Genomic DNA, 22,285 nt, shown 5'->3' with positions numbered 1-22,285 from the left:
AAGGGCACAAGTTATATATGGTAGCAATTTAAGTGGACTATGTTGACAACACAGGTAAAGTCCCACCAAGCTAGCTAGCTATTTTTCATATATAGTTAGCTCATGTTGAAAACTTCATACGACATTTATGAGTGTCCAGGCAGCTAAGAAAAAATGGAATTCGATGGATTCGACCTTTAAAGTAATTAAGAATTTAAACATTAAATTCATGGTACTTTTCAAATTATAAGTTTTAAAATTTAGTATTTTTCGAAATAACATAATTCATTACGTATGTAGTCCGTAGATAGAGAAAAAAAAACATGATTTCTGTTAAATTCATCGTTCAAAAATGGAAAATAAATAATTAATGATTTTAGTGACATTTTTTTATTTATTATCATTTATAACTATATATAACAATACTATGATAAATCTACGATATGTATAAAATTAAGGTGGATTATGTATCCAATATATATGTATTGTTGGTAAGAAATTGACATATTATATTATAAGTTTATTAAAATGTGTGATAAATGTATTATCAATCGATGAAACTTGTATTTTATATGTGTTTTATAAAATTGTTTTATATAATATGTATTAAAATTATATTATAAATATATTAAAGTGATCAAATCACACCTCATTGAATAATTGTTTTCCCTTGTTTCTGCTAAAAAAATTATTTATATAAATGATAAATAATTTCTTAATATAGTATATTTATATAAGTTCCCTTCATAAATACAATAGATAAGTTTTATCATGAGACAAATTTACTATTAGATAGTGTGTTGGTTGTGATTGTTTTTATGCTTTATTAATTAAAAGGAAACGAACACTTGTATCCAAAAAAAAAAAAAAGGAAACTATTTACAAGTAACTATATCCTTATTTTCATATCCCGTATTTTTAGATTCACGTTTACTATTTGATATTATCAAAGTATATGTATAATATATATCTCTAATGATATCAAAAATGAAGAAACAGTGCTTCAATGAATTAAACCCAGGGACAGTCCAATAAATAGTTTGTATTGTAGGTCCAATATTAGTCCAATTTGTATAGTTTTTCCTTGATTAAACATAAAAATCCTAAATTTCATGTATAAAACGTATATATAGCTGAAATAATGTAAAGTTATATATAAGTGATAATGTTTATGAGGCCAAGGTTTGAAGGGGGAATTCCACCACAAAAGGTAGGATGTGTGAGCCCAATCATGTAAGAATAATTGAGTAAATTACCAATCGATATGATGAACAACATTTGTCTCTTTATCATTTTGTATATAAATAAAAAGTTGTATAAGCAAAAAAATAGTATAAAGACAAACCTGAGGGGAGATTTGTAGCCCATTAGTGGGCCAATATGATGGTCATATATACCTGTTAAACAGCCCATAATTGGACTACAATTTCTCATTCCTTTGACATTTCACTCATACTTCAAGTAGCACGATGTCCATAATTTCAACTCAAATAATTAACCAAATAGTCTCCATTTTATTCCTCTACTTCTCCTGATACTTACTGCAGTCTGCAGCTATACTGGATCCATGTTTTATGTGTATTCACACACAAATAGTATGCAATAATTGTTTGTTGTTAAATCAAGTTGTTTGAATGTCTGTGCTGCAAAAGACCTCACAACGATTAGGAGTATTCTATTTTTTTTCAACCAACGTGAAACTTTGTTCACACACAATAGTTACGTATCACGAGCCATTCAAAACAACCAGGTGCCAGGGTCCGAGCCAGCGGGAGACCCCCTTCAGCTAAAAATATTATTGTTTATGCATGATTAAAATTATTATTTATGTATATCTAGTAGATGTTGAACCCCGTTTGATTAGTTCGTGTTTTTAGTCTTTAGATTTTGAACTCCCTTATTAAAAATTCTAACTCCATCACTGCCAGATGAATACCATCTCGAATAATCACTCAACTAGTGAAAGGACGAACATTTGTCCCAACAGGGGTCTGGGAACCATTTTATATTGCAAGCCAATTTAAGAATATGATTGGCATCAAAATCAAGGAGGGATATACAATAGGACCAACTTTTTAAAACTTAGTCGTTTGGTAGATGGATATAGAGTTAGACAGGTATTAGTAATGTGAGTATAAGTTATAAAGGTATTAGTTATATATATATATATATATATATATATATTTAATTATGTAAATTTTAGTTATGTAAAATTTAATTATACGTGTATTAATTATGCAGAATTTAGTTATGTAAGATTTAGTCACGTAGAAATTACCATACATTAGTGAGCCAATTTTTATTTCTTAATTCCAAAAAGTAATTAATAAGCTAGTATTTATTATAATCATTAAAATAACCAATTATATAAATAACACATTAAAATTAGATAAATATCAACAGCTAAAAACAATAAAGTGAATAACAAATAGTAAAAGTAATTAAGTAATTTGTATTCCATATGTAAGTAAATAAGTAATGGGTAATTTATAAAATAAAATTAACTAAAATAATTAAAATTTTATATTGACAGCGCGTGGTATAGAGAAACTATGCGAAGAAATTAATTACAATTTATAGACACCGCCTTACCACAAAAGAGAACGGTTAATAAAAATTTAAGCAAAGAAACTAAAAGTAATTAAGCCATAGGAATTAGGAAGACCAAATACCCAAAACAAAATAATGCGTAGTGGTTTTTTTACATGAATAATGTATTAATTAGTTGACTTATTATAAATTAATATATATGCATATAAGTAAATATGTAATTTTCTGTTTTGATATATGCATAACTAGTATATTCATACAACTTATTCCACTTTTTATCCCCTATAAATTATTCATAGATTCTCCCATAAATTATAGAAGTATTAATTACTTGGGATTATTAAAAAAACACAATCAAATACCGTATAAAGTTAATATATGACTAATTTGTATACGATATTTGAAAAGTTACCAACTAAATGTTATTTTAAATTAATATATATAAAACTTTTATACCATATTTAAAAATTTACCAACCAAATATTGTTTAAAATTAATACGTAAATTACTATTTACGTAAAGAGTGTAGACATTTACTAAAAACTAGCTACTATCATATATTAAAAACTTCTACTACCTTGTATAATTGTATTCATAGGACATTTACGAGTTGTGTCCAAGCAGCTAAAAAATATGAAAATTTGATTGGTTCGATCTTTAAAGTACTTGGCGGTTAAAGCTAAATTTGTTGTACTTTTCAAATTATGAGTTTAAATTTATTCGAAATATGGTAATTCAATACATATGTAAAAATGGACCAAAAACACCATGATTTCTATTAAACTCGTAGCTCAAAATACCATTAGTAAGTTTGATCATGAGACGAGATTTACTTATCAGGAATAGTGTGAAGTTTACCCGTGGTTACCTTATTTATTAATAATTAAACGTAAAAATCCTAAATTTCATGTATAATGTATATCAGGAATAATTTAATTTATAAGGGATAATGTTTTTGAGGCCAAACTAGGCTATGTGAGCCCAATCATTAAGAATAATTGATTACGGAAAAACTTTCACATATATTCACTGAAAAATAGCTTATTAATACTTCACCAATATTGATAATTATGATTCATAGTTACACGTTATAGAAAGGAGAGTGACAAGTGAGTTTGGGAGAGGGAAGAGAATGGGAGAGAGGTGAATTATACTGGTTAGATAATTGTATATATGTAACTGATATACATATGTACTTGTATATTTGGCGAGCCAGATTGAGAGAGGGATAAGAGAGGCGAACGAGATTGAGAGAGGACAATAATTTGTATAATTAGCTTCGTTTGTATCATTTGGGGTATGTTTGTATAATTAGTGTGATTTTGTATATTTCAGTAATATAAAGTCTGAAATTATACGAATAAGATGAAACTCGAAATAATGAATTGACACAAACATAAACATATGAACTTTAAATAGTTAAACAAATTATACTATACAAATTACATCATATAAATTATACAAACTTTAAAAAGTTATATACAAAAAAGATTGAATGAATATGGTGATAAAACTTAAAAATCAAAGAAAATCATCATAATGTACAAATACAAATCATCGTATACAAAATATAAATCAAACGAAGAATTGTTAGTTGCGAATTATATAAACATGACTAATTATACAAACTCGATGTCAGACTATGTAAGTAATGGTTAGCGTTAGTAGCGAGTGGTAATTATAGCAAACTATACCTATTAGGACTACTTGCACAACATTTGTCTCTTTATCAATTTGTATCTTTTGTATGTAAAAGTTGTATAAGAAAAAACTAGAATAAACACAAACCTGAGGAGAGATTTGTAGCCCATTGGTGGCGGCCATATATACACCTGTTACTAGAGTAGGGTTCCTCGGCCCAATATCCTTTAATGGGCCATGACAATCGAGCCCATTAAATCATCATAAAACCCTAGAATTTTTTGCTTCCTATTAATACAGCTGAAAAATCCCAACTTCATACCTGACTCTGCTATTTCTCTTCCCTTCTCTGCTGCAACAACTAAACTTAATTTTTTCAATTTTCTTTCTCATTATCGATGTTTATTGATGTTTGTGTTTTGTGTTTATTTTTTCTTAAATCATGATATGCATAGTATTGAAATTCCTTGATCGTAAGATCATGGATCTATCATTGGGCAATATGCAAACAATGCATATATATATATTGCTTCGAATCTCCATTATTTTTAGGGTTAGATACATTTTTTCTTGAAATAATTCGTTTTATTGAGTTATGGTGTGTAAGGATGATGAAGAAATCATTCGGATTCCCACTGATTGATCTGTGATTACTACAACCAGCTACTTCTGACTTCACATCATAATCCAAACCCTCTTTTCATTTTTTTTTCCTTGTTTAATTTTTATGTGTTTTTTCTTCTTTTTGTTTGCCGACTTGGAATTGAGATTTTGAAAATAAATGGCCAGTGATGTAATTAGATATTTGCTACTCTTGATTGGAATTTATTTAATTTCCATCTGATGATTCCTTATCCACCAAGATCTCTGAGGCCTTGTTCTTCAATTTTATTATCTAAAATAATTAAAGGTTTTCTATTTGCTTATTATTTTCGATATTTACTAGTTATGTTATGTATAAATTTGTGTGTTTTAACAGATTTAAAGAGAATTTACATCTTAAAGGAGGAAGTTTATTATATGAAACAATATTGTGAAAATTAGAAATGCTTTATCCGAAAAAAATAAATTAGGTTCACCATTTTATATAAATAAAATAAAAAATAAATAAAGTATAATTGTAAATAACCAGAAAAATTTGAATAGAAAGCGGTAAAATCGCGAAGATGATATTAATAATCATGTTACAGTAGACGGAAACTTTTTGTGAAGGCCATTTTCGAGAAGAACAAGAGGTCAGCGATGGAACTAGGATTTCAGTGTTAAAATCCAATCTGGCAATCTCATGATCTAACCCTAGTAATTAATAAAATGAGTAAAATTTTCTTACAAACAATTACTGTCAAATGGTGTCATTTTATTACACATAATAAACCTTATACATAATATTAATATACAGTAAAATTTTCCAAAGTCACTGGACACCTTTTTGCCTAACGTGGCTGCACCCCTACATTTCTCCCAACAGGGATCAGGGAGCCATTTTACATTCAAAACTACCAAGCTATTGCCGTTCGGCAAGCCAATTTAAGAATGACATTGGCATCAACATAAAATAGGGAAATATACTGCAGGACCAACTATCTGGAACTCCTTAGGGTATATAGAGGGGGTGGATAGATTCTCAAGCTGAAACACCATGTATTCTTGAATTTTCATCAAAATAGCATAACATGGCATATCCATAATTAACATGCAAATAAATGATCCTACCTGTGACAACATGTTGAACTACCATAGCAGCACTCCAGCTTCATCTCTCAACCTTTGCCTCTGTTTTTCACTTATTTGATACCTATGGCTGAAGCTAAACTTCAAAGAGGGACCTCAATCACTCAACAAAAAGTATGTAGGTGCATACCATCCTAAGAACATGCCAAGGATTATCATTTCTCCCAACAGGGATCAGGGAGCCATTTTACATGAAAAGTACCAAGCTATTACCGTTCGGGTGGCCAGTTTAAGAATGACACTGGAATCAACATCAAAGAGGGAAATATACTACAGGACCAATTTGTATGTAGAGGCAGCTAGAATGGGTGGAAAGATTCTCATGCTGAAACACCATGACATTTGAATTTTCATCAAGATAGCAACATGGCATATACATAATTAACACTCAAATAAATGATCCTACCTGTGACATGTTAAACTACTAATAGCGGCCAATCTACATTAACTCTCCAGCTTCATCTCTCAGCCTTTGCCTCTGTGTTTCTCTTATTTGACCTCTATGGTTGAAGCTACACTTCAAAGAGGGACTTCCATTATTTCACTTGCTCTTATGTGTATATGCCTCCTACAGACCCATGCAATTTGGCCACTGTCTCGGTATCTAACTCTCCATAATCCAAACTTTTCAGCAATATCTCTTCCACCAGAGCACCTTTGATCTCTCAAGAAATCAACAACCCATTGCTGTGCTGCCTTAAGATCTTGCTGGATGTCCCTTGATCCCCTATTTCTCTCCACACGCCCTGCTGCTGCAACCCCAACAACACCAGCAGCAGCAACCCCTGCTGCACTATATGCGGTGGGGGATTTGAGTAGATGTGCAACTTCTCTACTCAAATCTGGTATCATTTCTCCCATCCCTGCTGCTAAATGAGCTCCAATCTTGAGGGCAAATGTCACCAATTTCATGAACTTCGTCATGTACGGAGCCAGGCATTTTACTGCCCTGTTATCAACCTGCATTACTTCACAACCTATCTGATCTTCAACCACATGCATTTCTCCCCGATACTCGCATAACATGTGCAGCCGGAGAGCATTGATTCCTGAAATCATGGTGGTGATCAATCTCCTCGAGTAGTTTTCTGTCCTTACAAAGTAGAACATGTTTGGCACTTTTCTTTCTTCAACTTGGACATTGTAGTTCACAAGATAGTTCACTTTGCGGTTTAGCTCCATTAGAAGCCTGTATTCATAGTATCTGAGACCTTGGATTTCTTGCTTTATATCCCTAAGTTCTTGATGTATAATTGTAAGTCTCTGCAAGACTTCTTCAACACCCTTAGCTATTCCAGCAAATGTTGGTTCAATTTTTCCTTCAGTTTCTTCACTGTTAATAGAAGCATGATTCTGTCCATCCTGGCTGTTATCCAAAGGAATTTGGAGCTCCCCAGCAAGGTTATGTAGATCATGGTACCTGTGCTGGAGAACTTCCCGAAAATCATCATCGGATAACAGATCCCGAGCATAGTCAAAACCAGCTCCAATGATAGTCTTTCCAGAATCTGCTACCAAATCCCAAGTATGCTGATAGTCATACATATTGTCTGCAGACACAGAGAGCAATGCCTGCTTTAATAGCTGGAGAGGCAGAATCTGGTTTCTCCTGTACCTTGGTGTTATTAGATTTCTTACACATTCTGGTCGAATAATGCTTTCAGTCAGTGTGACCCCATGGCAAAGGCTCTGGATTGCTGGTATTATAAGCTGCTGGAATAGCCTTAGAGTTTCTGTCAGGTGCTTTGTGGAACAGGCAAGCACATCAACATAATAGCCTAATTGACCCCCAAGTTCTACACGGACATAGATTCCATTTATGCTCAGTGCAATGACGTACTTTTCAAGGCTGTATGTCGCTCCATATTGATTTTTCAACCCCATTACTTTGTTGTGCAAATGTACCTAAACAAACAAAGTGAACTATATTCTTATACGAGATTATGAAAAAATAAAAACAAAAGGAATGTTGTTTCATTTGCACAGTCATATGCTTCTGCAAATATAGAATAGAGCATAAAACTAAATTAAAGTCTTGCCTGTAAGCGGGGGAAGAATCCCGGTGTTAGAAACATGTGGCTTGTATCATCACACTGAAGGTGCCTTCCTGCATAAATGCATTCACTTGAGTTTATCTGCCACTTTGGCTGTTTCCCCTTACCTTCTTCAAGAAAGCTGGGTATCAACATTAGAGAATTGGTGTCGGAAGGATCTTGTTCATAACATAATTCAAGTTTCAGCATCATTCTCACAAGGTCACTTGCATCCAAGTTCTCAAAAACTCTTGAGCCCATCCCTGGAATCTGGCTATCAAGGCTACTTCTCAGAACTTTTTCCAGGTCTTTTCTACTTATGAATCCATCCCCAGCTGAAGTCTGCTTTTTGACATCTAATCTCAAAAGCTGACCAAGTACTTCACCACAAAACCATTCACAATCTAGGATTAGGAAACCAAGTTCATCAAAATAGATCACCTCGCCAATGTGATGAAGGCACGTAGCAACAGCCCTTCTCCTCGCTTCCACCTTCTCTTTATTGTCGAGTCTAGAACGAACCCTGAGCAATGGAGCCTTGACTTGGCATAGATCACCAAAGTCCTTCCACTTTATTGCTGGCTTATTATGGTTTTCCAATCTCCAGTCTGACAGAATTTGCATGAGATCGTTGCAAAGCTCATACACTCTAGGAACCCTTTGGAGAACCGTCTTGCTTGTCTTTTGGAGGTGATGGGCAATCTTACTTACTGATGCAGAAGATCTTGCATCAACTGTAAATACAGTTGGGTAGAATTCAACAAAGCCTTGAAATTTGTCTCGTAGCCTTCGGATTGAGTCTACAATAAGCTGTAGGTTCTGTGATGATTGATTGATTTTGTCATAGTGTGTAAGCACCACAGTTACATTAGGCAGCATGCACTGCTGAAGAGCTCTTTTTGAATTTGAAACAATGAACCTCAACCAGTACTGCAGATCTTCTTCAACTTCATCGGGGGTTTTCAGTTCTCGGTTATTTGGTTTCCTGAACAAACTGCTGATGATCAGGAAAATGGAGGCACTTCCATGTCCTGGAAACATTAGATCATGGAGGGCATAAAATTCTTGCTGCCCTGCAAGATTCCAAATTGAGATCTTTGTATCTTCATCTTTGAAAGTTTTTATCTTCATGCCTATAGGTCTAACAGCTAGCTCAATTGGGTTTACAAGAGTTCTCACTTGATCAATATACGGCAATTTCGGAGAAGAAAAGTGTTGGTGTATAGAATTGCTTAGTGTAGCTTTTCCTGCAGTTAAAAAAGAAAAAAGAACATACCAAATCAATCAATGTAGCTACTCAGTGATATAGATAAACTAACATTGTTTTAGTGGCTCACCAGCATTTTCTTGCCCACAGAGGAAGACCCTACAGCTCTTTGGCTCTGTCATTGGCATGTCTTTGAGCAAATCAATCTCTGGTTCGGCCTTGTCGTTCTGACCCAATCTCTGATATATCGCTTCTGTTTTCCCTGCATTGTGTAATGGAGTTCTTGAAAGATCAATGTCTTCAATCCAAGGATTTACCTGTAAAATATCCATGATAGTTTTGAGGACTGCTTCACCATCCACCCCTTTACAACCTTGTAAAGATATGCATCTTAATGTAGCATTCTTCTCCAAACTCCTAAAGATTCTGATTATCTCATCCGGTTTTAAACTCTCATCATTATATATTCCGAAACTGGTAAGGCTTTCGTTACTTGTCAACATCTGCAAGATTGCTGCTAGCCCATCCCTACCAATTTTATTTTTTTTTCCTCCAAAAGTAAGTGATTTGAGAGAGATATTTGCTTGATATTGCAGCGCAGAAAACCGGCTCAGAGGGCAAAGTAAATGTTCTACACCAACACCTCCAAACCAGTTTCCTATAAGATACAGCTTCTGCAAGCTGTGGTTCTTGAAAAGGCCAGCTGCAACATAAACAACTCCTTTGTCTTTCAAGCGAGTGTTTGACAAATTTACCTCTTTGAGGGTCCTATTCTGTTCCAAAACCCATCGAAATTCCTTTGCCCAACGGGACTTTAACCGTACTCCTGTCAGATCGAGTGTCTTCACAGTTGAATTCATCCCTAAAGCACAAGCAACTCTACAAGCACCTGAGACATTAAGGCGATATATCCGAAGGGTGCTGTTTTCAGGTACAAATTCAACCACCTTTGAAATTTTCTCATTGTTCTCTCCATTCCAAATATGCACTTCCATTGACCTGTTCCTCGCAAGAACTGCTGAAATCAAAGGTGTGGCAGTAATAGACTTGGAATCGAAAATGGTGAGTAGCTTCAATGTTGAGTTAACTTCTATCATTTTGGACAGCTCCTCTGCACCCTTTGAGCCAATGGAGTCTTCCCATATCTGCAACTCTTCTAAGCTTCCATTCACCTTAAGTGCTGAAGCAAGAAGAGAAGCTCCAACTGGACCAATATTTGATTCCAACAGCATAATTTCCTTGATCACTCCGTTCTTCTTTAGAACTTCTGATAGCTCAGATAAGCATTCTGCAGTGAACCTATTTCTCTTAAACACTAATTGCTTAATGCTGGAGCTACTTCCAAGCAAAACTCCAAGATTTCTCAGTTGCTGCAACTCCCATTCAACCTGGTGAAACTCCAAGTCTCTCAAGGAAGATTGAGTACTTACTGATGTATTCAAGAGCACAAGGAGGTCAGAGAAATGCGAAAAACTCCCCTTTGATATGTTTATAGTAATGGAGTTTTCCGTTTCTTGATGACAACATGTTGTTGGCTGAGAAAGATAGAAGGAGATACTATGCAGGTCGAGACTCGAGGACTTGATTACTTGATATCCCCATTGAAGATCTCTTAGTTTTTGGTTTGCTTCCATTTTCTTCACCTGAGAAACCATTTGAAATTCCCTTAGTTTGTAGTATGCTACCATTATACTACTAGCATGCAATTCACCAGCTTTGCTACAACAGCAAAAGGATATTTGAAATTTTACTAAGCAAATTATAAACAGGGAATTTATCCATTGACATGAACAACATGCAATTCATATTTAATATAATCTAATACAAATATTACAAAAGCAAATATTAAATTTCATCTCCTTAAAAAAACACAGGATAGCATACAAAATAAACTCCTACAAATTTGTTCAATATTTTTGTTAACACAATTCCCACGTCCAAACACATAGTAATTGCGATAAATGTTACTCCATCCAATTTCATTTTATTTTCCTTTTTAGTCGATTTCAAACAAATATACTCCATCTTTTTAACTTTTCATGTTCATTTGCTTTGATACATTCTAATAAGTCAATTTGTGTCAATTTCTATGTAAATATCAGACAAACAAATTGAAATTAAGGGAATATATACTTTCCGATGAGTTATTTACAAACCTGAGCTGAACTAGAAGAACAACCGTCGGAGGATGAATCACCGGGAAGTGGAGATTGTTGGCATTCCTCGATCTCCGGTGCATTACTGGACTCCTGTTGACAAATAATACCCCTTAAGTGCCCATTATCTCTTTTCTCTTCAATTGCAAATGCAAATAGAGAAGCAAAAAATACTCACCGGAAAAAATGGCGGCGTCTCCATTGAAACTGGACCTCTACAATTTTCACCACTCCCAAGGCTAGAATTTGGGCGGTTGTTCAACGTTTTCTTCGAACTCAGTTGGATTCTACTACACAAATGGCCAATTAGTTTCATGCTAACTCAAAATCCAATTCATCCAAAACCTTTTTTTGGTTAAAACAATTTCTCACCCAAATCGAAGATTTACAATGCATATTGCTTTACTTAAAAGGAGAAAATTGAACAAGAAGTGATGGTTTAATGCTTATGTTATACTCCTTCCTCACAATTTATGTGTTTAAAAAGTAGACAAAAATGGTAATAGACTTTGATTCGTTTTATTTTATATGTCACATTTTTAATTTATATTAAAAAATAATGTAATTTTACTTTTTTTTTCTCATTTAAAAAAATATTAAATAAATAATATTGTTAGAGCAGAGAGGTTAAATTATATATAGATGGTGGGAAATGGAAAAGAGAGTTTTTTGACAAATTGTATATAGGTTTGGCTTTTTGACTTGTCTTTCGGCGATTTGATTAAGACAGTTGAAGAATATTATTTACTTGTACCCATTAAAGAAGCCAAGAATTTTTATTTCTTCAACAATTTTTCTACTCCTAATTGGTATTACTGGGGAGGGAATTTGTAATTCATCCCATTATTTGGTTAAAAATGTATTGACTATGTGTAACACTTGCTTGTTCTTCCAAATGTATACAATAGAAATTTGTTTTCATGATAAAATTTGATTGTTTTACGTAAAGGCATTAAAAATAATAATAATTATGACATGAGATTTTATATTTGATAAAATATATAAAAATTTATTTAATTTGGATCGGATAACTTACTTTAATATTTAAACTTCACGAGTGTTTAATATTTTTGAAGTGATTTAAACATTCCTAAGGGATGATGTGACAGAGAGAGTAAGTGCACTTTCTTGAAAGTGCGTGAAAACAGAGAAAAAAATTTAAAATTTTAAAGCCCTACACATGATCTTTGTTTATTGCTCTATATATAACAAATTATTTAAATAGTTCTTTATATATATTGAATCTTTAAAATATGTAATTTTTCTTAATAAGAGATAAATGAAATTAGTGGATCCCCTTTTTAATGTTTTATTCTTTTCATTCCTTCATATACATCTTTCTCCATTGAAACATTTCCCCCTCCGTCTTCATTCCCACGTCTATCACTATTTTCATTTTACTAATCTTTTACTAATTCGTAAAATTCAATACCAATGTCATTTTATTGACGTTGATTTCACTCTATATTATTTGGTGTCAATTTGCTAAATGTAAACTTTCTTAAATTTTGAGTGACTAATTTTGATTTATAGACCCATTCAAACACTTCTCATAAAATTTATATTTTCTTTTGGATCAAATTTCTTACGCAATCTTCATTTCTTATTTGAGTTGTCAAGAAAATATTAGCTTTCACAAAAATCCATTCTTCAAGTGGATAAATTCGTTAGGAGGGTTCAAAAAAGATAATTTGAATATTATAGTGAATTTTCTTCTGTAAAGTGACTTAAAAATTGTTGGATAGTGACGAAAAAGAAAAGAAAATATTGAAGGTTGGAATATGGTGAACAACAAGGAAGAAGAAAGAGAGAGGTGGGTATGTATTTATAAAATTAATCAATTGATATAATTAATTAAAAATGTTTAAGAAAAAACAGTGAATAAGTAAAAAAGAAATAAAAATTAATAACATGGTGCCTACATGGTCATGAACAGTTAGAGTGGTGTTATAGTCTCGGGATGTAAAAGAATCACTTTAAAAATATTAAGGAATATTTAAATACTCGTATAGTTTAAATACTAAAATAAATTATCCGACCAAACGGGTTTAGAAAGTGTTCCCACTATGAAATTAAGAATGGTAAAGTTCATTAAGGAACATCAAAAGTAATGCTTAAAATCGGAGGGAAGCATTAAACAAACTACTTGCTAGGAATTGTTGCCAATAATTTGATTGTAATACAATAAAATATGATGAAACTGAGATTTTATTGAAAATCATTTGAGAATTTAACTTTATTCCTTCATTGACTGTTTTTACCTAAATATTCTTTGCGTATTTTTTTTTTAATACAGGATGATATAGACCTTTTTCTGATATATTTGACCGCAAAGAACATAGAACAATACTTTCTTTTGAAAAATATAATAATTTTCATGTCTTGATTTTTTTTTTCAATATCAAGATTTCAATTGAAATGCTTCTTATTTAAAGGGATATGTCTCTTTCTATGGTACGGTAATCTCCAAGAAATTTGAGACTTAAAATATAAAGAAGAAAATATATGAAAAAAATCAATATATATATATATATATATATAAAAATTATTTTAACTTTATATAAACGATATAATTTTTCACCGAAAAAAATCAAATTCTCTCGTCACCCGAAGAATTTCCTCGAATCTAGACGTATTGCCATAGTCGTAGTCATATGTTCAAATGCGTCATATATATGTTCAATATTTGATATTGCTTGCAATTTGTTATTATTTATTTTTAGTGACAAATGGAACCACTGCATAAATCAGTTATATATGTTGATCAAAATTTTTGTTAGGGGTTTGATACATTCATTAAAATTTACTAATATTCAAAACATTATGTAAAATAATTAATTATTTATATTTCAAATTAAAAGGCAATAGTAGGTTTTTACATAAAAGATGAGTAATTTTATGTATTTTGGTATTTTATTCATGCATATATTATAACATAAAATATCAAATGATATATTTAATTATATTGTTATATATATTTTATATATATACATACTTCACTTACACGTACCCCTTCTAATTTTTATCTCTAAAAGCTTTCAAATTGTGGCAATCAACATGCTTTTTTTTTAACCAAGTAGTAATTCATTAAATTAGTAGTTCGACCGGAGATATATCTATAACTCTTATTCTCTTTATCTTATTGCTTGCTTACTTTCCGTCGATTATTCGACGGAGTTAGGTGAAGGTTCGTAGATTTAAACGAATTTACTAGCTTTTCTTGTAAACTCTATATTTATATTAAAAAATTAAATAAATATATATATATATTAATTTATAAACTTTGTAAAAAATTAATTGACAACTGAATAATAAAGAACGAGCGATAAAAATATTTTCACACTAATATTGTGGGTTCTAAGTTCTAACCTCGCTATCAAAATTAAATAAATAAAGGAAAGGTGATAACTTTCCTCATTTGAATAAAAATCATCTTACATAAATATCACACACTCTTTTAGACTGCAGCAGCTTGCTTCAACTTGTGATAAATATTCTTATCAATCGTCTGTATACAAAAGTACAAATCATTCTCACAAAAAATAAATAATTATACAAAAGGAGCTATTAATATTTTTAGGGATGGTTCTTATTTAATACTCTAATCCTAATTACTTGTTTAATTTTAAATTGATACATCTACTAAAAAATACTAATTGACATAGTAAATTCATCATTTTAATCTATTAATTATGAAGTGAATAAATTAAAAAATTAAAAATTTCAAAAAATTATATATTTTCATAATTATTTAATTAAGAGAATAATATATATATATGTATTTGATTTAACTAATTAAATAAAATAAATAATTCTTTAAAAAAATTATCCGGTCCGATGGTTATCTACCTTGACATAATCACATGAAATAAACACTCATAATAACACAAAGGTACAATAGGAAAGAATTTTTTTGTAGAATTATAAATTAAACACAAAATTAAGTGAAAGTAGTGAACCAAACACTTGACAAAAAATAATCCCTGCACTATTACTTCCTACATTACTAATTCATGCATTACTAATCCCTACACTATCAATGTTTGTACCAAACGAACCCTGAAACTCTCACTTGTTACAATTAAGGGAAAAGAATATTTGTACCCTATTTACAAGTGGCTATTCATTCTTTCATACGTCCTTATTTTTAATTAATAATGTGTGTATATTGCTTGATATAATTAAAAATTAGAAATATTTTGATGATATCAAAAAGGAAGAAATATCTACTCCTTGAAAACACTACTCAGTTGCTCATTTATAACATTAGAATATATGTATACACACACTTTAATAGCATTAGGCAGTGTTTAAGTGAAAAGACTGCTCAATTACTGCTCGATACCATTAGAGTATATATACACTCTCATGTTGGGAATCAAGAATGAAAAAATAGTGGTTCAATTAATAGAACAATGGGCATTAGCGTAAAGATGTATTTAGGTCGTGGATTCAATAAATGTAAATATATTGAGTGGGGTCCAATTTGGATAAATACTTTTTCTATTAGGTTCAATTTGTGTAATTTTTTCTACAATTAATTGAGCAACTAAACATATGATTGAGTGTTTGTATACATTTGATTAAATTCTAAAAAAAACTTTTACGCATATTCTCAAATGTCTATTAGGTAATTATGTTAACTATCTATTAAATAATGAAGTTAACTACATAAACTATATTATCTTCTTTAATTACAGATACTAACTTCATTTAGAAAGCACATGATGTTTTTTTTTGGTTTATTGAGGTCAACACGAATACATATTATTATTAAATAATGAGATATATATTAAATGGTAAACTTATTTTCATGAGGATATTAGAAAACTTGCGCCAAAGTATTTTTGTAACCTACTTCTTCTTCATTATATGATAGTTAAAGCTTCTTCTATTCTTTTATCAATTGATTTATGTACGGGAATTAATGATTGACTTTATCTATAAAGATTAATTCATTTTTCTTTTTATTTTTTCCAAAAAAAATGTTTTTTTTTCAATTAGAAACAAATTAAGATTTGTTTTGCACCATCGTTTATTTTTTTTTTAAAAAAAATAATGTTCTCTTAATTTTAAGTCTAACCAAATAATGTCATGAGACGAAGATATTATTTATCAATAAAATTTGAATGACAGATTAAGTTTTCCATATAATTCAATTGGTATTAGAAAAATAATATAAAGATGACAGAAGTACTAGCTCCTTTTTCTGATCACCAGGTGCTGCGGCTTATTATAAAACATTTGTTTATACACACAAAAAAGATTCTCCCTTCTCTTCGCCTCTTTTATTATCAATTTACAAACGTTTGTGTTATAACTTGAATTTGAAGAAAATATAGTAAGAATTAAATTATTAAGAATAATGGAGGAAATTATGTACGAATTTGGTGGTTACTCCGATAATCATGATTTGGAGGCGCCGGAATATTTTGAATGTCCGGCGGAGGCGTTTTCCGATGAGGAATTATTTGGATCGGCCGGAAACACTAGGTCGTTGGAAGTAATTTCAGCTACTAATTCATCAATAGTAGAAGAAGAAAATATTCAAGCAAAGATCTCTTCTCATCCTTTGTATACTAAACTTCTTCTGACTTATCTCCATTGTCGCAAGGTAACTTCATTTAATTTATTTTTTTTCATTTAGAAAAATCGATAGATTGAGGGTTCGAGTTAGTCATGTTAGAGAGTGAGTCAAAGCACTGTCGAATGGAAAATCTTCAACAAATTTATCTTTGATTTAGGGTTTTGAAGTGCGCAACTTTCTAGGGTTAATAAGAAATGGAGTACTAATTAATCTTATTTGACAATTTTTACCGATAATTATTAAGTTTATAGTACGATTTTATTTACTTAATTATATATTCTTTGTAGGTGGGAGCACCACCTGAGACTGTGGATATGTTGGACAATATTGTCCAAGAAAATGATCTTTATAGGAGATCAATCAGCAGCACTGCCTTAAATCAACCAATCAGTGAAAATTCTGAGCTAGATGATTTCATGGTAAAAAATAATTTAAATTCATCCCTTTAATTATCATTTTTTTTGTATGGTTTAGGGGTTTTGGGGATATATATATGTGTAATTTCATAACTGGAGTCTGGAGAGGATAGTGTACTGTTTTACCTCTACTTTGAGAAAATTAAATGTTGTTTCGATAGACCTATGGTTCAAGTAAAACATAATAACAAATCAAGTATGTATTGAAAATACAGAGATCTACCACAAAAGCAAAGTAATTTGAAGATGTGTTTGTTTATATCTTTTCGAGTGATTAATGTTGATGTACTACGCAGGTAACTTATTGTGATGTTTTGGCTAAGTTGAAGTTGGATCTGGGAAGGTCTTTCAATGAAGCAACTACTTTTCTTAACGATATTCAAACTCAACTTACCAATCTCTCCACTACAACAAATTTCTCAGGTATCTTTCTCTCCATACATTACTACATGACTAGTAATCCGACCGTTTCAATTTATGTGATATTTTTTATTTTTTTTTGTGATTTAAACTATGTGAACTTTGATCAACATTATTCTAAAATGTATTATTTCACATCGAGTATAATCAGACAAAGTGGGGTACTCTCAGTGTATCCAGACTTTACCTCTAAGAGGTTATTTCTGAAACACCCTCGACTCAAATAATAGTGCAAAACAGTCAAAAAAACAAAAGCAATAGAAGTACAAAAAATAAAGGATAATGACAAATAATATATATTTCATTATATTAACATGGGAAGAATTTCAACTAATGATATTTTCGTATAATTTTTGAATATATCTAACACCCACAATTAGATCATGGACAATATACACCATGGAGCCCAACACCGGGGAAAACCAAGAAATATGCGTCTAATTTAGATGTCATGTTAAGGAAATGGACTTTGAAACTGACTCAATCTCAAAAGCTTGCTTAAGATATGAGAATGGTCCAAGACTCGAATAGAAGACTAAGATTCGAAGAGTGTGTTTGGTATTATTATGCACCTTTAGTTTAAGTTAAGTAGTACAAGATTCAAAAGTTCTTTTGATCTTCTTACACTTTAGGTCAAATCAAATTAACTAAGACACATAAAATAATAAATAGATGGAAGTAATCCAAGTATTTGACTTTAATTTGCTTTATTGCTCAAAATGCTTCTATATAACTGTACTTTTTTGTTCTCTGGCTTTATTGTTGTACTTTTTTTCTCTCTGGCTTTATTTTTGTTTCTAATAGTAGTAGTAGTAATGGTGAAGAAGTGAAATGCAGAAGGTGAATCCTAGATTTACTATAGAAATAACAAACATTTTGAATATGGTACAAGAAATTATAATAAGTTAATGACCTTGAATGAGATAAAATACTAATGTCTACAATATTAATCCACATGATCTATGATGAGTTGCATGTATATAATAAGGTAGCTTTGTTAGGTTCTTTTTAGTTTTATGAATACTTGATCGTTAATTCCTTGAACTATATTGCATAGATTGGGTAAAAAAAAACACAATTACTATCTCACAAGGCTAGCTGACATGACATAGGTACTTGTAAAATATAGTCGTCGTAATGCATAAATGTTTCTTTTAACTTGATCTTAGCTGATATGTATTCCCTCTAACTATTAAGTGTGCATAAGTAGACATTATCTTTCTAATGAGGTATCATACGCTCCACTTTCTGCAAACTTTACTTATAAAATTAGACACAAATATTATTATCTCTCATATGATTTTATCCCACTCTTCAATATGATACTCAATATCAAAATTAGGAATTATAATTAGTTAGGGGATGGATTCAAATAAATACAAAGAATATCACATTTGAAATTAAACCAACAATCGAAGGTAATTTTTGAAGCCCCTTTACCACAAAAATGGAGAGAAATCTTATAGAGTAATTAATTAGTTTAGAAGGAATATTAGGTTATTAATTAAATATAGTAAGCATGTGATACGGTGGCAGAATGAAGTACAATAAAAAGTTAAGTTTCCAATACATATCTCCATGATCTTGTCAAACATCCAATAGTTTGAATCTTCGATTCATCATTGTCTCTAAATCTCAACTTTAAACTGATTTATGGAGTAATTAAATAGTATAAAAGTCATGGCCGTATACATTATATATTCAGTTAGTACACAAAGAAGTTACGTTCCTCAATGTTTAGATATTTTAGTTTAAATTTGCTTTTGTTGCTTAATTAATCAAAAGAAATTAAGAGTGTGGTCTTTTGGTTATTTTAAATACTTATAATCCAGTCTAGAAAAGCTGTTATTCCATGCATTAATGTTGGAGATAATTTGTAGTGACAGATTTATGACATTAAAAGCTTATTATATTAACAGATTATATGTGAAACTTATATTATTCTGATGTGATCTAGTTTCAGAAGATAGAATTAAAAAAAAAAAAGAATTACTTTAGGGTTATTTGGGGCTTGCATGCTAAGTGGTCTCAATTCATGTGAAACTTAACACATTTCAATGAGTCAGATGAATTTATTTTTATCACGATCTTTTTAAATATTTTAAAAAATATTGATTATTGTAATTTATGACTCTTTTTAGTAGGTCTTCAAATATATAAATTTTATTATTTAAAAAACCTATCGATCATTTCATATTTGGATTCAGCATTTAAATTTACAATTTGACTCTCAAAACTCCAAATTACTATACCAAAATATATACTATTATATTTCTATATTTTTCTTGCATTTGTCTATAGGAGTACTATATATGTATTTATTTTATTGATTTAGTTTTTTGTTTTATCTTTCGATTTTTGAGTTATGGTCAATGTGAAATGACTTTAACACTATAACAAAAATAATTTTTAGCGGTATTAAATATTGACATTAATAAAGAGTGCTAAAATCTTTACCGGCATTAGTTAAGTGTCATTAGAACCAATGTCCCTAAAAGATTTAGGAACATATACAAAGAATGACAATTGTCACTAAAAATACATGTTTAGCGACGAAATAGCTGCTAATAATCATTTTTGTTGTAACTTAAGTCTACTATTTATAACAAGAACAAAAATATAATGTAATGAATATTATCATTTTATATCATAAAATTTGAATTCAAACAAAGCCGATATAAGCTGTTCATGCAATAAAAGAAAGACCAAAAGATATATATAGAGAGTGTACCATACCTATTTGATTCTCTGACTCTGAAACGACATAACGAACCTACGCCTTTATCACGTAACCTGGTCTTGTCCTTTACTTCATATTTTATCGGTTTACTTTTACTTTTATGACATTTCATTTTACGAAAGTAAATTGATTATTTTAAACGTTGAATCGAATTAGAGTAATACAATATTTTGAATTTATATGAAAAATAGTATAAGTTGCATTCCTTCCGTATGTAATTAATATGATGAAACATATATTTTATGATATCGATTAAAGTTCATACAATTTAACTCTCAAACTGTTATTGCTACAAACAAAACCATGATGAAGTATAATTCGTAGCTAATTTTAATTTAATTTTTTTTCTGTTGAATACTTTGAAAGAAGAAGGAGCGGAGGCGAAGGCGGAGGCGGAGGCGGAGGAGGGTGATAGAATGGGTGGTGAGGTTAATAACGGGCAGCAGCAGAAGAGTAGTATTAGTAGTATTGATGAATCAGGGAGTGAAATAAATTTTTTAAAGGATAAATTAATGGAAAAGTACAGTGGATATATAACAAGTTTAAAGCATGATTTTTGCAACAAGAATTATAACAAGGGAAAGCTACCAAAAGAAGCAACACAAATTTTGCTCAACTGGTGGACTACTCACTATAATTGGCCGTATCCTACGGTAGATAAAAGTGATTTTAGTAATTCAGATGAATTTCTAAATTTTAGAATTGATTGAGTGTTTTTTTTTGTTTGTTTGGTGAATGCAGGATGGAGAGAAAAAAAGTCTAGCAGAATTAACAGGTTTAGATCCAAAGCAGATTAACAACTGGTTCATAAATCAACGGAAACGACACTGGAAATTACCTTCACAAAACATGCAATTTGCTCTTATGGAAACCACCATATATGGTCACTTTTCTCAATAATTTTTGTGTATATAGTACCAAACTAAATATCTTTCCACCAATTTATGTGGTTTAGTTTCTAACAAAATTATTCTAATTATGGTTCTAACTCTCAAGTTTCAAAGATTTTATTGAGGATTTACAAATTTTATGTAATTTCATCTGTGAGCTTGTTTATATTGTCGGTTTTAAATTTGGATAAGTAAAAAGAGGTGTCGATGCTTAATTGGAAACAATATCTTTATAGGGTAGCGTGCATCTTACCTTCTCCATATTCCACTTGTGGATACGAGCACTGCGGTACCCACATAGTGATAAGGGTGTCCAATTGGACATCTTCGTCCGAAAAAATAACATATATACAAATAAAATGATATTCGAAATAGTTAAATAACATATTTTAAATATTCTTAACATAACAAGCTGTTATTTCTGAACACCATTTATAAAAATTTTGATTCCGCTATCGAATATGAGATAATATTTTATAGGGTTAAATTGGGGTATTTCATATGTGAATCTGTGCTCTTTAGGTAAAACAAAATATTTTATGTACAATATATATTCTTAAACTAATACTGTGAATGCGCTCCTAAAATATTTTATGTAAAATTTATTTTGCAAATGACATATTATCCCAAATGACATATTATCCCCTTCAAATCTATTGGTATTTACTAACTTTTTTTTTAATCATTTTTACGATAGAAAGTATGTATATCTTTCTAATAAAAAGAATATATTTTTAATTAAAAATTGATTAAAAATGCATAAAGTAAAAATTGTACAAATATAATATTCAAATAAGGATACTAAAATTTTATATGCTAGGCTAATGTATACAAAATAATAAATTACTATACATTCTCAATAATAACAACAAAATAATAGAAAGTTATATAATAACAACACATAAGAAACATAAACACTAAACAAAACAAACAAA

The 22,285-nt window shown here is 30.6% G+C and overlaps 2 protein-coding genes and 2 non-coding genes across 5 annotated transcripts; 3 read left to right on the top strand and 1 right to left on the bottom strand.

Annotated features, from left to right (window-relative positions):
- Positions 1-4,772: 4,772 nt before the first annotated feature.
- Positions 4,773-4,849, top strand: LOC114076622. Its single transcript, XR_003577678.1, has one exon. It is a non-coding gene; the product is annotated as a small nucleolar RNA R12 (small nucleolar RNA).
- A 104-nt stretch (positions 4,850-4,953) lies between these two features.
- On the top strand, positions 4,954-5,045 carry LOC114076619. Its single transcript, XR_003577675.1, has one exon. It is a non-coding gene; the product is annotated as a small nucleolar RNA SNORD24 (small nucleolar RNA).
- Positions 5,046-5,477: 432 nt separating this feature from the next.
- LOC107012711 (protein TORNADO 1) lies at positions 5,478-11,789 on the bottom strand. Of its 2 annotated transcripts, XR_001456079.2 has the most exons (6): positions 11,476-11,789; positions 11,298-11,390; positions 9,272-10,784; positions 7,941-9,181; positions 6,308-7,806; positions 5,478-6,226 (listed from the first exon to the last, which is right to left on the bottom strand). XR_001456079.2 is itself a non-coding variant. In XM_015212622.2 (5 exons), exons 1-5 carry the CDS (start codon positions 11,611-11,613, stop codon positions 6,421-6,423), a joined length of 4,371 nt encoding a protein of 1,456 aa, XP_015068108.1. In that variant the 5' UTR covers positions 11,614-11,789; the 3' UTR covers positions 5,507-6,420. The 2 variants fall into 2 exon arrangements, 1 of the variants encoding a protein (XP_015068108.1); XM_015212622.2 differs by having other exon boundaries at positions 5,507-7,806.
- A 4,874-nt stretch (positions 11,790-16,663) lies between these two features.
- LOC107014134 (homeobox protein knotted-1-like 6) lies at positions 16,664-21,462 on the top strand. The gene is made up of 5 exons (XM_027915999.1): positions 16,664-16,911; positions 17,172-17,303; positions 17,597-17,702; positions 20,884-21,113; positions 21,202-21,462. The coding sequence occupies exons 1-5, from the start codon at positions 16,675-16,677 to the stop codon at positions 21,358-21,360; spliced, it is 864 nt and encodes a 287-aa protein (XP_027771800.1). The 5' UTR covers positions 16,664-16,674; the 3' UTR covers positions 21,361-21,462.
- The last annotated feature ends 823 nt before the right edge of the window (positions 21,463-22,285 follow it).

The sequence above is a fragment of the Solanum pennellii genome, chromosome 3 (assembly GCF_001406875.1).
Source record: "Solanum pennellii chromosome 3, SPENNV200".
NCBI classification, from domain to species: Eukaryota; Viridiplantae; Streptophyta; class Magnoliopsida; order Solanales; family Solanaceae; genus Solanum; species Solanum pennellii.
Note: the sequence above shows the minus strand (reverse complement) of the source record. Positions and strands in the feature narration are given on the sequence as shown.